Source organism: Henckelia pumila, chromosome 1 (assembly GCF_033568475.1).
Source record: "Henckelia pumila isolate YLH828 chromosome 1, ASM3356847v2, whole genome shotgun sequence".
In the NCBI taxonomy this organism is placed as follows: domain Eukaryota; kingdom Viridiplantae; phylum Streptophyta; class Magnoliopsida; order Lamiales; family Gesneriaceae; genus Henckelia; species Henckelia pumila.
In genome coordinates this window covers 108,563,808-108,580,341 of record NC_133120.1, presented here as the reverse complement: position 1 = coordinate 108,580,341, position 16,534 = coordinate 108,563,808, and the positions used below count along the sequence as shown (strand labels likewise).

General features: G+C 32.9%; 2 protein-coding genes and 1 long non-coding RNA gene across 4 annotated transcripts; all 3 read right to left on the bottom strand.

Moving 5' to 3' along the window:
- Positions 1–1,025: 1,025 nt before the first annotated feature.
- Positions 1,026–3,116, bottom strand: LOC140876203 (uncharacterized). 2 transcript variants are annotated; one of them, XR_012148704.1, is made up of 4 exons: positions 2,987–3,116; positions 2,421–2,506; positions 1,488–1,645; positions 1,026–1,347 (listed from the first exon to the last, which is right to left on the bottom strand). It is a non-coding gene; the product is annotated as an uncharacterized lncRNA (long non-coding RNA). The 2 variants fall into 2 exon arrangements; XR_012148705.1 differs by lacking the exon at positions 2,421–2,506 and having other exon boundaries at positions 2,987–3,111.
- A 4,453-nt stretch (positions 3,117–7,569) lies between these two features.
- On the bottom strand, positions 7,570–8,619 carry LOC140872067 (KID-containing protein 1-like). Its single transcript, XM_073274801.1, has 2 exons — positions 8,411–8,619; positions 7,570–7,867 (listed from the first exon to the last, which is right to left on the bottom strand). Exons 1-2 carry the CDS (start codon positions 8,617–8,619, stop codon positions 7,570–7,572), a joined length of 507 nt encoding a protein of 168 aa, XP_073130902.1.
- Positions 8,620–11,207: 2,588 nt separating this feature from the next.
- Positions 11,208–16,252, bottom strand: LOC140875188 (uncharacterized). The gene is made up of 7 exons (XM_073278783.1): positions 16,114–16,252; positions 15,815–16,007; positions 15,194–15,280; positions 14,051–14,431; positions 13,042–13,198; positions 11,560–12,336; positions 11,208–11,434 (listed from the first exon to the last, which is right to left on the bottom strand). The coding sequence occupies exons 1-7, from the start codon at positions 16,182–16,184 to the stop codon at positions 11,346–11,348; spliced, it is 1,755 nt and encodes a 584-aa protein (XP_073134884.1). The 5' UTR covers positions 16,185–16,252; the 3' UTR covers positions 11,208–11,345.
- Positions 16,253–16,534: the final 282 nt, after the last annotated feature.

Here is a 16,534-nt window from a genome sequence, read left to right as displayed (position 1 = left end):
ATACATTAAATAGGAATAAAATAGGAAGTATATATAAAATTTGTTTTTTCAATAAATTTTTATTAATCTGTGTGAAAAACAAAACAAGACAATGCAATCAAAACAGAGGGAGTATAATTTTTTAATTATGTGTGTTTTTTATTTAATTATATTATGTTTTTTTTAAATTATGTGTATGTTTTAAATTTTAATAATGTGTAATCGTATTTTTTTTATCAATAATGTATAATTTTATTATTATTTTAATTATTATTATTTTAATTTAAATACAAAAATATTAAATTAAATAAAAATTAATATTTTAACATCATCTATACAACTTTACAGTGGTCGACATCATTATACGAACAAGTTATCAACTTCACCACATCAACTTTCTCGTATTGTTGACATGCTCTAACTGTCTAACATATCATCTATCTTGGCCAAAGATCCATGAACAGTATTACTATAATAATAATAATAATAATAATAATAATTTTCTTACCAACATTTTTTAGATTAGCATGTTGTACAAAATTTGTACAATGTAATTTACTTGACCAACATGTTAATTCGTACGCATCGAAGAGTAACGATTGTGTGTTTTCACGTCATAAAAAAATAATAAATTATTATTATTATTATTATTATTATTATTATTATTATTATTATTATTATTGGTGTAGTTAAAATGTAAGATTAATTATTTTTCTAAGAGTATGTTTTTTAATCGTCTTACGAACATAAAGATACATAAATCTTTGAGATGGATAAACTCAATTTATATGTATGACAAAAAATAATATTTTTTAAAAGTCGGGTTGAGATTCATCTCAATTAAACATGAAACGGTTTTACATTATTTAAAAGGAATAAAATCAATTGTTATTTTTAAACTTATTTAAAACGATCCAGCATTTATAATTATATATATTACATAGTGTTTTAGTAATAAAAAAAATTCAATTTATTGAAATGTAATTTATTTCACCAAGGAATTCATGAGAGGAACAATTGAAACCTTAATTTTTATAACTAAGATCTAATAAAATGATTGAATCATAACTTCTCTAAAATAATGTACACTTCCAGAATCCAAAAAATAATAGTATGTACACTCAACTTAAATTCTATATATATATTCTGAAACCGATTAAAGAATTCATGAGTGTATACTCTTCTCCCACGAAGATTTTGTCTTCTCTCTGATATTCAAGATTCATGGATTTGCAGCACTCTCATTCCGTTACGTGAATCCGAATATAAGAAGCAACTTTCTGATTTATCAATCTTCGGTTCCTGTTGCGTAGTGTTCTTTCCCTTGGTCCGGAATCCGCCAAAGAAATGTCCTTCCGGTTGCCTCTACTGGAACACAAGAAAAATCATCTCAATCTCAGAAACATGTACAAATCATCTTTTTGTGTGTGCGCGTGCGTGTGAGGATGTTAAATTGAGACAATTCAACAAAGGGAGTTCTTCGAACAAATAGAAAAATAGAAACTCACAATCTGACAACCCCAATCAGCAAAATCGGATGTCAAGCCTTGCGCAGGCACAGGCTCTGGAATGACTCATGCGTGACAGAATTGATCTCTTCTTGCCGAGTGAATGCTCTGGTATACCCAATTCTTTCCGGCATCGCGTCAACTTCAACAAACCCCTCCTGCAAAAGAAAGGTTTCAGCAGTTAATAGAACTGGAAATTATCGCCTTGTTAAAAAAACAAAGTCCAAAAGACATGAAAATAATCAAGAAATTTGCAATGCATTGCAAATGAAGTTCATAAATTCACAAAAGAAACAATCTAAACAACTATTTGAATTCCACACCTATAGACACCTCCATAGATCATAACAATCAGCAACCAAGAAAATTGCATATGCATAGAATTTAAATGTATGCAAGTGATGAAGCCTATGCCCCTTGAACGAAATGGCTACAACAAGAGGCGGTATATATTTGAATCCAACACATAACAGTTGTCGAATCCACTACATGCACTACATATAATTGCGACACGTAACTTAGCTACGCGTAACTTGTAGATAGTGCATGATACTAAATTACAACAAATGGCTAAACCAGATTTTGTGTAGCTGCCAGCATAGGTAGGTAGCTTTAACAGTAAACCAAGCGTATTTGATACGCAAAGCAGAGACATGTGTTGTGGATGAATATTAGGCATCCATCGAATAAAGCATAGAGTTTTGCAAAAAAACGCTCATATTAAAAAACAGCTCCGGCACGTCTACATTTTTCTCCTATACTGATTACAAGAACTTATTTTCGTATTGGAGTAGCTGCGGCATGAAGATCTACCTATGGCTGGATAGATACAAGTTTGCATTTTTGCGACTACGTTTCAACCAATGTTGACAAAGAACCAATGACAATATTTTGTTTCTGAGTTTAGATCGTAAATTGAATGTGACTTCTTACTTGTGGCTTTCTATAAATCTTTGCACCCCCAAAATACCAACATGAATATTTTATGGTCACATGTCTTCACAAATTACCAGTTCACACTGCAAACATAAAAATGCACTGAATAAGTAAAAGATTCAGGAAAAACGAAATGTTCTTTTGTTAACAAAACCAATTACAGCATGTGTTGAGGTCAAATAGTAGTTTACTGGATATTTATTAAGTGTTCCATGGTTCCCAATTCATCAGACAACATTTCAGGCAAGCATAATGAATGTAATTTTTACGGATATATCGCATTCTACTGGATCAAGAAAGGGCAAGTCTGAGGCATTTTAAATAGTAGTCAAATAGTAGTTAACTGTTTCTTGTTGAATCATTTTCAATAAAACAGGCAGCTGCCTAATACCAAGCGATGATAGGGTTTTCACTATATTTCATGGGTTTTTCTCAAACATTAAACATCAAAGGGTTTAACAAAGAAGAAAGAACCCAACAAACGAAAAGGAAGAAATTTGAAAAAAAAAACAAGAAGAAATATTTTTTTTTTCAAAGGGAAAAAAGAGCATCATGGGTCTCACGTAGATTCTATGGCTTCCAGCGGCCGCGAGTCGAGGACTTCCACCGCCACAGTTTCCGAAATTCGGCGGATGCTGGTGGAGTGACTCTCCGCTGACATTCGCGGCGGTCGGAAATTTCGTTCGAGCTGCGGCGCAATTTTTTATTTTTAGAATAATAAATAATCAAATCCATTTATTCTGTTTGATTTTGGTTATTTTCATTAAAAAAATAAATAAATTTTGATTATTTTTCTTCATAAATTTCAATATTCTCTGAAATTACAAACCGAAATAACCTATTTTAATTGGTTTGTTTTATTTTGTTTTTGACTTCAGCTTGGGAAAGAAAGATAAATCGCTTAATTTTTAGAAAGTTTTAGAGGTTAGAATTTATATTCTTTAAAAATCTAAAAAATATATTGAATTTGTTTAAGCAATTTGGTTTGTTTCGTTCCGATATAAGAACTAGTGGATAATGATACACAACATGTCTGTGGTCTAAAAAAAAATAAAGAATGAAGTGTTTCTAATTTTAAAATAAAAAATATTAATTTTTGAAATCGAAATCGTATAAGAAAAAATAAAAAATATATATGAAAAAAATACTATATAACATAGTAAAATTTTGTAGTTATTTTTTTATGATGAAAGAACCTACATACGCTATTTTTCGATGTGCACTAGGCAAACTCATGGAATAACGTAGTAGCCTACAAATAGACTGGTCAAATAAACAGATCGAGTAAACTGTACTGACAAAGATCTGTGTGACACCCCAGAAATAGTTGATAGAAAAAATAGAACTCCCGACAAAATGTCAAGAGTTTAGTTAATTTACCAATTCGGAGACCCTTGAAGGTAACATGTTGTGATTAATTTGTAATTTTGGAAGTGTTTTAGACAAATCCAAAATTTAAATATAACTTCATATATTTAGTAAAGGGTACCATATATAAAAAAAAAAAATAGTCCAAATAAATATTCATTTTTCGTTCCTAAATACATTATATATTATATTTTCCACCGTATTTGTTTGTTCATGTATTCACCCATCATTGCACTAAATTTATTTCAGAACTTAATGTCATAACATAATAAGAGAAACCTAAAACAAATTATCGACAAAACGAGTAATTACTTTGATAATTCAATATAACCTTCTAAAAAAGTATTCCATCTGATCTAAATCATCAAAGTCTAATTTAATTGAAAAATGAATGAAGTATTCATCATGTGTATACAGAGTCTAGATTGAAGAATTTGCAGCACTCTCATTCTCGAAATCCAAATTATAGGAAGGCACTTCTGGCGGATATATTGAACTTATTCGCTTCCTGCTGAGGCTCTTTCCCTTGCCTCCTAATTCTTCAGCTCCAGATGATGGATTTTCTATCATCACTACTGGCATACAAGAAATTCGCCTTAGTCTCGGAAACATGTATATTTAACACAACTTCTTGTTTGTTAGGGCGCACGAGGATGTAAAAATAAGATATTATTCAACGAAGAAAGTTCTAGCGAACAATATGGTATCACTCACAATCCCAGAAAACTGTCCGGGAAAAAATGTAAAGCTTGGAAGATGGAACATAACCAAGTCCTCAATTTCGTTCCAAGCGTGACAAACTTGATCTCTCCTTGTCGAGTACATGCTCTGGTATATCCAACTCTTTTGTGCATTGGAAACCTTCTTCCACCAAGTTCAAATGATTTGAAATTTCCATCGTGTTGCTTCAAGAAACCCCTACTGCAAAAGAAGATTTTCAGCAGTTATTGCAATCGAAAAAGATTACCTCGTTAAAAAGCATGCCCCAAAGACAGAAGAATTAAATAATCGAGAAATTTGAAATTCATTGCAAATGAAGTTCACAAAATTAACTGAAGATCAACAATCCATAAAATTTCCAACCATTTGAATCCCACGCCTGTAGACAGCCCCATAAATCACGACAATCATCAACCAAGAAAATTGTAGATGCATAGAAATGAAAATCTGGGGAAGCAAACCTATACCCCTTGAATGAAATGGCTAGGACAAGAATGGTATATATTTGCATCCAATATGTAACAGCTGTTGAATCAACTACATGCACTGCATATATTTGCGACACATAACCTAGCAACGCGTTACGCGTAGATAGTGCATGATTCTGAATTACAACAAATGGCTAAGCTGGATTTAGGCTTATCCAGCGTAGGTAACTATAATGATAAACCGATGTGTAGTTCATACCAAAAGGAGTAAAGTGTCTAGTGCATGGATACTAGGCATCCATCAAGCAAAACTCAGAGGATCACATAAAAATGCTCTTATTAACCCACACATATGTATTAATAGACATCTGATACCAATTTTGGCGTTTCTTAGTTTAGATTATGAATTGAATACATATTCTCACTAGTGGCTTTCTATAAATATTTGCACCCGGCATTCCAAGATGAATAAGTTATTATCAATTGTCTCCAAAAATTACCAGTTTACAAAGAAGAATAAGGTAGCGTTTGGGATTGCTTCTAGGAAGCACTATTGGACTTTTCTTTCCCGACTTCCTAGAAGCAAACCCAAACACTACCCAAGTATTATACCAACTTTTCATATTGCTGATATGACGATTCCCTAAACAAGTAAAGAAACCAGGGAACCAGATTGATGAAATATCCTTTTGTTACCAAAATGAATCATAACATGAGCATATGGTCACATAGTCTTTTGTCGAATATATTTATTAAGTGCTTAAAGGTTCCCCATTCATCAAAGAAAATCACAGGGAAGCAGCACGGACATGATTAAATATCAGGAGATACCGCAGTACTGTTGGCACATGAATAAAACCCACTAAAATACAATATCAGGAGATCATGCTGCACAACATGTTAGACGAGCCTACGACTTTAAATGGTATAAACATGTTCAAGATTCAGGTTTAATTTCTAAAATATAAGTCCTGCAACTTCCAAAATATACAGAGTCATTCATTCATCACATTTTTTTTCAGCTGAATAGTAAAAAAAATAAGATCTTGGCCACTACATATGGCAATGTGGTTGCAAACAAACATTTGAGAGCTCCATCCAATCACAAATCGCTTCATCACAACTGATTCAACTAATTGGAATTTATTTATCAATCACTAAAATTCTATCAAACAACGATTCTCTAATCTAATCCAAAACCAAGTGATCCCATCGAGACTACCAGTTCAAATGCCCAATCCTTCTGAACTTGTTTCCTGTTAGTGTACTTAAAACTAATTAACTAAGGCAGTGTTTGGGAGAGCTTTTAAAAATTTTTGTTAACGGAAAAGCTGAGAAGTGCTAGCTATCCCAAACACTATCTAAATAGACAGCTGACTATACAAAGCGATGTGGGGTTTGTTTCACTATCTTTCATGGGTTTTTGATCAAACATCAAAGAATTCAACAAAAGAAAGAGCCAACAAAGTTCCTTTTAACTTCAAACGCAAACCAAGAAAATGATAGTACCCTAAAAATTTAATAAACAAGGATCACCGGTCTCACGCAGGTTGTTAATCTGGATTCCACCGCCACGGTTCCCGAATTCCGGCGGCTGCTGGTGGAGTTTGCGGTGGTACACCTCCACGGTTTGGCAATTCCTTTCCAGCTGCCGTAATAGCCATAACCAGCGTCTTTACACACGTGTTGCCGGTGCACATACAAAATACGATTTTATAAGATATTATTCATTTTAAAATATTATATTTTCTGAAGGTAAAATATAATATTTTATAATTGTATTAAGTATGGAAGATAATTTTGCGAGATGAAAAATCCTTTGTTTTATTATATAGTAATAATACTAATATAAATGCTTAATTAAATACGTTTTTCACTTATTTGTATTTTTCAACTATTATTACATTCAAAGTATTCCATAAAGTGCTTTTCCAATCCTTATTATGACCCATAAGTAATAACAAATTAAATTATTCACAAAATAAAGATATCTTAATTTAGAATAGATTTTATGTGAGATGAATTAATGACTTAACTCATTTCAACAATAAAAAGTAATATTTGAAATAAATGTAATATTTTTCATTGATAAGAGATAATTATTAGTCACAAAATTAATTCGTGAGATGTAAAAAAAATCTAATTTAATGTTGATCATATACGTGCTCCAAACATGATTTCCAACTTTCACTTTGTTTCGTGCATTCTATTTATTTTTTTTTATAAGGAAAGAAAATATATTAAATCAAAATGTTTTGGTTTACGAGATGAACAATCCAAGATGGAATGTCGCCATACAAATATTTTCATTTGACGAAAAATTCAAAACTTCACGAGCTAGACGACATGTCACTTGATTTGATTAATTAATGCATGCACTTCTAAAAACCAAAGCTCCTTGTAATTTTTATCCATAAAATTCGACAAACAAAATATCACTTGTCCTATAGTATATCCATGTCATGTATAACACTACCATATACTCATCAATTATACATCAAAATCCTTTCTTTTCTTTTCTTTTTTTTCTTGTAAAGGAAATGTAATGAGATGTAAATTGAGACTCTATATAGTCTACATATACTATCTAGTACAAATTTTTAATTTTTACTCCTCAAGATCAGAGCTAGCTAGCCCTCTGCTTTGCTTCCCTTATCCTCCACGGCTCCATTTTCAGCATCGTCCCCTTTCCCGTCCTCGTCTTCATCGTGATCCTCGGAGGGGAACGTCGGCATGGAGGATTGGTGCAAAATGTTGTTGGATTGTTTCTTGGAGTATTTCGCAAATTTCTGCGAGATGTTGATCGATCTTCTCTTCTTGTTGAAAGCATGTTCCTGTTTGATCAATTCTGTGGCCTCTTCAAGCTTTGTTTCTGCCAAGTTTGAATAAGATTTCGATCTCCCATCGTAATGATGAGATATCCCCTTCCTGCAAAATCACACAATCCCGAAAATGTTTACTAATTACCATTCCAAAATATATATATATATATATATATATATATATATATACATTAATGTAATCTGATCTTGGAAAATTTTATATCTTTCAGAAAAATAAAATAAATAAAAAAAGGGGAAAATGTCCTTTTTTTTAAAAAAAAATCCATTTTTAGAGACACAAACATTTGTTTCTCCATGCATGCTAAATTTACACCGATCGAAACCTTTTAGACCATTAATTCTTGCTCGGCATTCGTCGTGCATGCTTATGATTTTCTTCACAGAATTCATTGAGATCTTAATTCTTAACCAAAATTCGCCAATTCATAAATCTTTTGCAAACAATATAATCTAATGCTTGTAAATTGTAATTTAAGGAAAGCCCAAAAAAAAACAGAGGGATTTTCGCCAAAAAACCAAAGAAGAAAACAAAAAACAGAGAGATTTTAGCCAAGAAACCAAAGAAGAAAACAAAAAACACAGATAAAGAAAACGGATATATATTTTGTTGGGAACTGGAGCTGCTCACTTAAATGGCAGAGATGTTTCCAAAGAAGCCAAAGAATTAAGAGCTCCTCCGCCGCCGCCGCCGCCGGAGACTCTGCTCTGAGCCTCGCCGTGATCCTCCACGTCGTCATCACTCGGTATCCCAATTGACGAATTCTCTGAATCAGAATCCACTGCTACATATATCTTCCCACTTCCATCGCCGCCGCCGTGCTCCGCCGCCTTTGACATTGTGCAAGACTCCTCCAAATTCTTGAAGTGGAATGGTTATAATATTCTTTATCACTCTCAAACTCTACGGCAACCGCAAGCTATAACCGATCATATATATATATATATATATATATATATATATATATATTTGTGAAACAATGGGGAAAGGACTCCTATTTATTGACATCACACTGTAAAAGCCAATGGGGTTAATTAGAAAAATAGATTCATAAAAATATAATTTTAAAAAAAATTATTTATACCCAAAAAAAAATCCAAACTCTAAACTTCAGGATAAATGAAGCCGAAATTATGTATTTTATTTCTCATAAAAACATTATATTTGTTTTTGCAAATTGGAAGGATTACAAGTAGCTTGTTCGAGCAAGAAGAAAAATGTCAAGAAAGTTGAGAGACGGCGGGGATAACGGACGTTTGTGGTTTTCACGGATCGATTGGTTTTGTCACATTAGTATGAATGAATTGTTTTTTTATTTTTATTTTTTATACTCTCATTACACAATCTTTTTGTTCCCTTTTCTCTTTTGTTTGTTTTAGATTTGAATATTTTGAGAATTATATGTAAATGTTACTTGTAATTTTGGGATCAAAAGAACTTTTATTTGTGTACAAGTATATGTAACCAGCTAGTACCAATGATGATGTGTGAATGCAATTGTGAGCCACAATTATTTCTTTTTCCACTTGGTTTTCGTTTTCTCTCAATGGAGTAAAACTTGATTTCATGGAAAATTTCGCGAGTAGGGATATCTTTGAGTCTGGTTAATATATGGACATCCCATTTTAAATCACGATAATATTTAAATTTGAATAATGATGATAATACGTTACTAAACATCGTATGTAACGATAGTATGTAACGGAAAATTTTAAATTTAAACTTTATATTAATGGAAATAGTCGTTATAGGATATTATGAGTGACCTCGTTTCTCTTTTTTTTTTTTCATCTTTTACCGGCTTTATTGAACTCACTTTTTTTGTAAACTATCGAAGTGTATATTATTAGTCCTTATCCTCTAAAAATCTACTTGCAAATTTGCTATTGGCGGTCAATAAATAATCCTAGTTGTGAACGTGGTAAATAAGTTATAAAACAAAGACTAAGTTTGGTTGGGTTAAATTTAACTCGGAGCCTACCATTGTTTAGGTTTTTAATCCATACATCCCTAGTCAGTACTTTTTCTTAAATTAAAATTAGCAAAAAATGATTATTTAATGTGTGCAAGATAAGCTTTATTCTCTTCACATAGTATAATATTGGTTTGAATGAGCAATATTTGATGGAATTAGTTAATGTTAAAAACACCAAAAAAAAATCAAATGAAAATATAAGTTAGAAGATAAAAACCAAACTATGACAAGTTATAGAACTAAAAACAAATTAAATACATAATTAAGATTACAATTGCACCGAAGTTTTTTAACATATGCATGCGCATGTATGATATTTATTTAATATATGGCAACATTGATGTTAGTTCTAGTTAATAAAATTTCATATATAATGTGGAAACAGAAAAACATAACAAGAGAGTATAAATATTAAAAAAACATTAATTATCTAAAAATTTTTTTTTCTTTTTTTGAATTTGAACTTCCTGTTGTTGGACGTAGTCACGTAAGTAGTCATTTTCATAACATATCTGTTAGCGAGTATTTAATCATAGAAACAATTTTTTTAGACTGCCTCATAAGTCAAGTTTTGTAAAATAGATCTTTAATTCGATCAGACTCATAAAAATTTATTTTCTATGTTAAAAATATTATTTTTCACTATAAATATGAACCGAGTCGACACATCTCACGGATATCCATGAAATTGTCTCACAAGATACCCACTTTTAAGTTTCAATCACAAAAACTCGTATAAGACTATCTCACGGGTTAATTTTGTGAGGCGAATCATATGTCCAATCTGACCCACAAAAATGTGATTTAATGCCAAAAATGTTATTTCACCGCAATTATAAACCAAGTAGACACACATCACAAATATAGATCATTGAAATCATTTCAATTTTCACAAAAGACCTTCTCTTTATCGTATTTTAGTTACACATGATATATTTATTTAGTTGTAATTTTATTAATACAGAACCACTATAATATTGATTCAAGAAAAAAAAATATTATCTTAGAATATTTTTTTCAATGCTATTATTTATAAATTTTCTTAAATAGTATATTGAGTGCATAATTGATCTATTGAATATATTTGTATTAATTAGCCATCTTAATATTTCAATACAGATGGTAGAATACTTGTTTTTTTTCATCATATAATTTTTAAAATAGATTCTTTTTTTAAAAAAAAAATCAATAAAAAATCGTAAAAAATAAAATGTGTACTTAATTGAATTAAAAATAATAATTGAACTTAAAAGCAATTTAGGTCAAAGGTAAAACTGAGTTTTTAGTTGAGTCAAAATTATCCTTGTTGTCCGACTAGGACTTTGTTTGGTTGTGCTACGGAACCCACTTGAGTGATCATGAAGAAACTAGGGGTTAATTGAGGTCGTAACTCTCATTTCGAATTTCTGTACCCTATTTGTGTGACTGGAAAAGAATCTGCGTACCGAGGCATAATAACACTGAGTGCTCCACCTTTGATTATAAACCAAGATAATTTCAACATTTTTCTTAAATACAATTACTAAAAGACTAAATTGTCATCTTAAATCATGTAGTCAGCATGCTGAAATTTCCGTGCTTGCACACAGGTTATCCGCGTAAATCTTCGTCCTTAACGTTTGGTTTAGGATTTTCTTGAATTTCCTTGCTCGCGCATGAGTTATCCGTGTTTGATTCACCTGACACATCAAGATCGATATAATTAACTTGCAATCATATGTTCAAATAATAGTTTGAAGGCAAATAGCAGTATCTTCAGCTTCGTCTTTTCGCTTAATAGGTACCCAAATATCAAAATAGTTACCTTCATTGACGTTGGAGCATGGTAAAGGAGCTTGATTGTCTGGAGTTTGATCAGAAAAGGAAACGGTATTTTGATCTCCTTGAGCATTTTCCTTCGATGCATTACATGAGGCAGAGGATTGATGTTTTTCAACCTTGTCCTCCGATTGAGATGACTGATCATCAACGGGAATATCATCTTGGTTACAGCCTCCATCTTTTTGGATGGGATCTTTTGTCTCACTTGCTGAAGTAATTACTGCAACATCTTCTGCGGTTTTGACAAGTTCAGTGGATGGAATAGACGCTGCAGCATTTGACACCCCGGCTGACATATTCAAGGCTGGGATAGTCCCACCTGGATTAGGCTGACCTGCCGGTACAGCAGGTTTTGTAGAGTTGCCTTGTATTTTCAAAGCTTCAGCAGGTCTTGAAACAAATGGTATAGCAGCAGCAGGAGAGGAGATTGGAGCCTTTGCCAAGCCGTTGCGAATGAAATGTACATTACTTGGCAGTTGATTTGTTATGCTTGTAGAAGAAGATTTTATCGCAGAACCGGCCCCAGTTTTTATATGGACAACATTCTGAGAACGAGCAGCCTCAAGTAGAGATGAAGCATCAGAAGCCGTAGCTATGCGTGCCCCTGCAGCAACTGCAGCAGCTTTGACCATTGAATCTGAGCATGTAATAGGGTTAATTGGCAGCCCTTTTATCGGAACAGAAGGTTTAACAGGCATTGCAGCTCCAGACTGTTGATCTGGTCTTGATGCAGAAGCTTTAAACTGAGGTTTTGCGCCAACTGATTATGTGTTGGTAAAATATTAATGAGAAACCATTGAGGAGTGTTGTTAAACTAGTTAATACCAATTTCCAAACCGTGAATGAACTCAGATGTCAAAAGGAGTAGGAAAAGCAAAATCTACAAAGAGGATTAAGTTGGAAATAATTAAATGGTGAGAAAACAAGGAACACAAAAGAAAGCTAAGAGAAACCCAAGAACACAACCGAATAAACATAATCTATAAACCAGTTTTACACATGGACAACAATTATCAACAAATACCAACCAATTTTCTTTCAAATGGTTTACAATCTAATTTCTGAATGAGTGCAAAAGGCCAAACCAAGAAAGTGAATATAGAAATTCAACTGTCGTAACTCTAAAGTCCACGGCAGGCACAAAAAATTGTATGCTTTCTTAGAAGGAGTTAGTGTCAAACTACAGCAGGTATTCAATGAAATCTAAATAATCCAAAACCTATATACAAAGCAACAACCACAACCACGAATATGCACATAAGAAAAATAATAATGAAAGCATCGACATAGACCAACTTTTGAACTGCATCAGCTTAGGAGTGTTGGGACATTGACATCAACCTAGCCTTAGAGCACTGGCACAGTATTACCAGGTCAAAGGGAGCCTTCCAATTGAAATGCCAGAAGATTTTCCTAAGCAAAGCAATGACAATAACAACACACGGAATGGGAGATAGAGGCTTACTGGTATTGCTTTGACTGGCCAATTTCAATGTATCACCCATTGGCATATCAAGGGCTAGGGACATTGCCCGATGGGCGGCAGCCAGTTGATTTTCAGAAAGCTGTGAACTGGTTGCCACATTTGAGTTGCCTTGTTTTTTCCTGAGACTGGCCCACCTCTGCAAATTTACATCGCATTTGAGAAAGAAAGAAAACTTTTTTCCAAAAACCCACAAAAGCTACTCAATGTATAGACATTGTTTGGAACTCAAGACTTGCTTTCTTTGGTTTTCACATTATTTCATCAGGCTATATGGCTAAACAAAACTTTTATCAAGCCCATACGATATTGTGAGTTAGGGTTTTAGAAAATGTACAACGTACAAACATTTGTTGTTCGACAAAATTTATATACTATTATTAAAAATTTCTAGTTTTCTGCAACTTAAGCATTTTTTCTTTTGTACTTGTGAACACAATATTTATCATACTCAAATACCTACTTAAATTCGTTTTTAGTTTGTTATTGTGATCATTGGGTCAGTTTCTCATCTAGTTTATGAGATTGTAGTTCAATATCATGGTGTTTGTCATTGATTGAGGATGTTATGAAGAAATTTTGAAGTATGTGATACACATCCCAGTAGATCTATTTTTGGGGGTTTTATCAGGTAACTAATATTAATCGATAATGAGTTTGGGTTGAGCCAAAGTACTACCAGATGACAGATCAAATGAGACAAAAATCACCCCAGATAAGCTTACTATGTCGAGGACTTGATCACATTGTGTTGCATGAGTTTCTTAAACTACATATGCGAAAAATCTTATCAGTCAGGATTTATATTACAACTTACAGTAAGAGCACGGGAAAAGCAACAGAAAGCTTTTTTCTTAATTATAGCCATTTACTTATCCATTTCCAGCACAAAAGGAGGAAAGAAATCATTTACTGGTTAGTTCATATATTGATTGTAACGATAACAAAACAAATACAATGATTAGAGAGAGAGATGTTACAAATCGAGAACCTGAGATAGCTCTGATGCTTTCCTATCATTCTTAAAATCTCCCCTAGCAATACTGGCCCAATTTCGTTCCCCAAATTTTTGCACAGCAGAAGTAAGCTTCGCATCATCTTCAGAAGACCAACCCCTTCTTCTTTTCCGGGGAGGAAAACTAATTTGAGTTGACCCATTGGGCCTTTTTTCACTACATGTTCCAGAAGACAATGGCTGCTTTTGTACAGTAACAGGAATGCTAACATTTGTCCCCTGCATAGCACAAGTGATAGGTGAACTATCTGAAGAAGCAGGGTGTGCCTTGCTGTTCGGTATATTAATAGTCAACGGTGCATCAATAGTAGAGCTGTTAGGGAGATGCAAATCTTTTTGACCAGAAGCAATTAGCACCTGCAAAAGATAGTTATTCCCACATAAGATGCACAAAACACAATTGGCATTGGCAAGCCTATTAAAACAAGAAACCATTTGTCATTATAATTGAAGATTGAGATAAAGAACTTCCCTAAAATATATCAACATGAAGAAATTGTAGAAAAAAATTATTATAGAAGTAAGATAAAATAAAACTGAACTTAGCAAAATCTGGTTTATAGCAAACAATATTCAATTTTTTAAAAAGAAAAAAACGTCCAGTTCATACTCCTGAGTATAAATGGAATTCGACACAGTTTGACTTATATCCTTGAAGATACTCCAAATTAACATTTCTTCAGCTTCCGCATATTTGGCCATTGTGTTATGACAAAGTGAATATTTGACTTTATGTACTTCACATGATGTGGTGACAATGTTTTTCAACAAGAATTGGTTTAGCAAGGTAAGCCTAACCATATCACAAACCAGATGTATTTCACATAATGATTGACACTGAAAAAAGAAACACAGTAAAACACTTTGGTAACTTGTGGCTTAAAATGTCAGATCTTATTCGTTGGACCCAACATATCTAATCCAAAATCATAAAAATCTTCCAGTTTTCGATCGATAAAGGCTTCATGATGATTGGTCCCTGGAACAATAATTATTAGTCATTGTATTCCTAAAATCAAGAAAACAAACATTAGCTTTTAATTATCAGAATAAGGGATTCGCTCTAGACGTGTATTCCAGACAACACAGTTGCTATCTCAGTGGAATCAACATACATACTTTAACACATGCTGCAGCCTCTGCTGAAGCTTCACGGCTGACCGCAGGTGAGGCTTCCCGCTCATATTCCAAATCACTATCATCATCCTACATCCAGAACACAAAAATGTCATCGACAAAGTAAGATGACAGTGGTGATATCCATATATTTTTAACAATTGGCATATCCCAGTGACAATAAATGATAGTGTGTGTGTCTAAGCGTAACCACACTATCCAAAGAGAAAATTCAAGTGCTTGATTCGGATAGTGAAATAATAGCCAATAAAGTTTGCCAGATCACAGCCAGTTTATAAATTTAATTTGGTATAGGCATGCAACAAATTCAATCCATGTTTTCTGTACCAAACGATTCATGGTACACATAGATTAAAAAGTCGACGCCACCGTATAATTCATACTCGAAGATTAAATATGAAATAGAATAAAATTGTGAGCGCAACAGCAACCAATCATACTTAGTGTAATACGCAAGAACAAATTTTTTTAAAAAAATTAGACAAGAAAAGGCAAGAATACTACATTTAGCGATAAATCTTCAAAAAAGATCACATGAAATAATTCACACGTTGCCACACTAGTTAAAGCAAAGAGTGGACATTATCGTGACAAAGTGCTTACCAGAGGGTCTTCATCATCGTCCAACCGATCAATTAAGTTTTGCCCGTATGCAAGATGGCGCCACAGCGCTTGATACTCCTTAGCACTGGAAATTCCAGTGGCAGTGTTCTTCACCATTGCATTCCAATCAATTTTGTCCTCGGGGACTTGCGCCACTTCTTGCAGCAATGACAGAACCGTTTCCACGGAGTAACTGATTAAATAAAAAGCAAAAACGACAACAAAAAGGAATCCTTAACGCATCAATCTTTGAATTTTTCACTAATTCTTCAGATGATGCTTATGGAATGAGAAGTTACCTCTGCAGGAGATTGGAAACGTCTTCTTCATTGATAGTGCTCTTCTTTCGTTTCTTTGATTCATCAGCCATGGCTGAATTACTGATTCTTCAATTAGGGCAAGTTATGTTTTGATTCAAGAAATTGGGGAAAGCTAGAGAGAGAGATGAAAAATAAAAAAAAAATAGAAAATTATTTCCTTAAAAAAAGGAAAAGAAAATTAAATAAAGTGCCGTGCGGACTGCGGACTGCGGACTGCGGAGGCAGTAAGAAGCCGAGTTCGGCCCACTTATAGCTAGGCCCAATTTTTTTTTAATGAAATCTATAAATATATCAATTTTAAAATCTCATCATAATAAAAGAAATTACAAAAAATGCTGCGTTTATTTTCTATATAATTTTCATGTTTACTTTTTTTTTTTTAAGATTCGTATTAATTCAT

Excerpts from the sequence above, each read along its gene's own strand:
- LOC140872067 (XM_073274801.1), bottom strand. The coding sequence starts at position 8,619 with ATGTCAAAGGCGGCGGAGCACGGCGGCGGCGATGGAAGTGGGAAGATA. Across the intron at positions 7,868-8,410 it reads GAAACATCTCTGCCATTTAA|GAAGGGGATATCTCATCATT; the intron begins GTGAGCAGCTCC and ends GTGATTTTGCAG.
- LOC140875188 (XM_073278783.1), bottom strand. The coding sequence starts at position 16,184 with ATGGCTGATGAATCAAAGAAACGAAAGAAGAGCACTATCAATGAAGAA. Across the intron at positions 13,199-14,050 it reads AAGCATCAGAGCTATCTCAG|AGGTGGGCCAGTCTCAGGAA; the intron begins GTTCTCGATTTG and ends GTAAATTTGCAG. Across the intron at positions 12,337-13,041 it reads GGCCAGTCAAAGCAATACCA|TTGGCGCAAAACCTCAGTTT; the intron begins GTAAGCCTCTAT and ends ACACATAATCAG.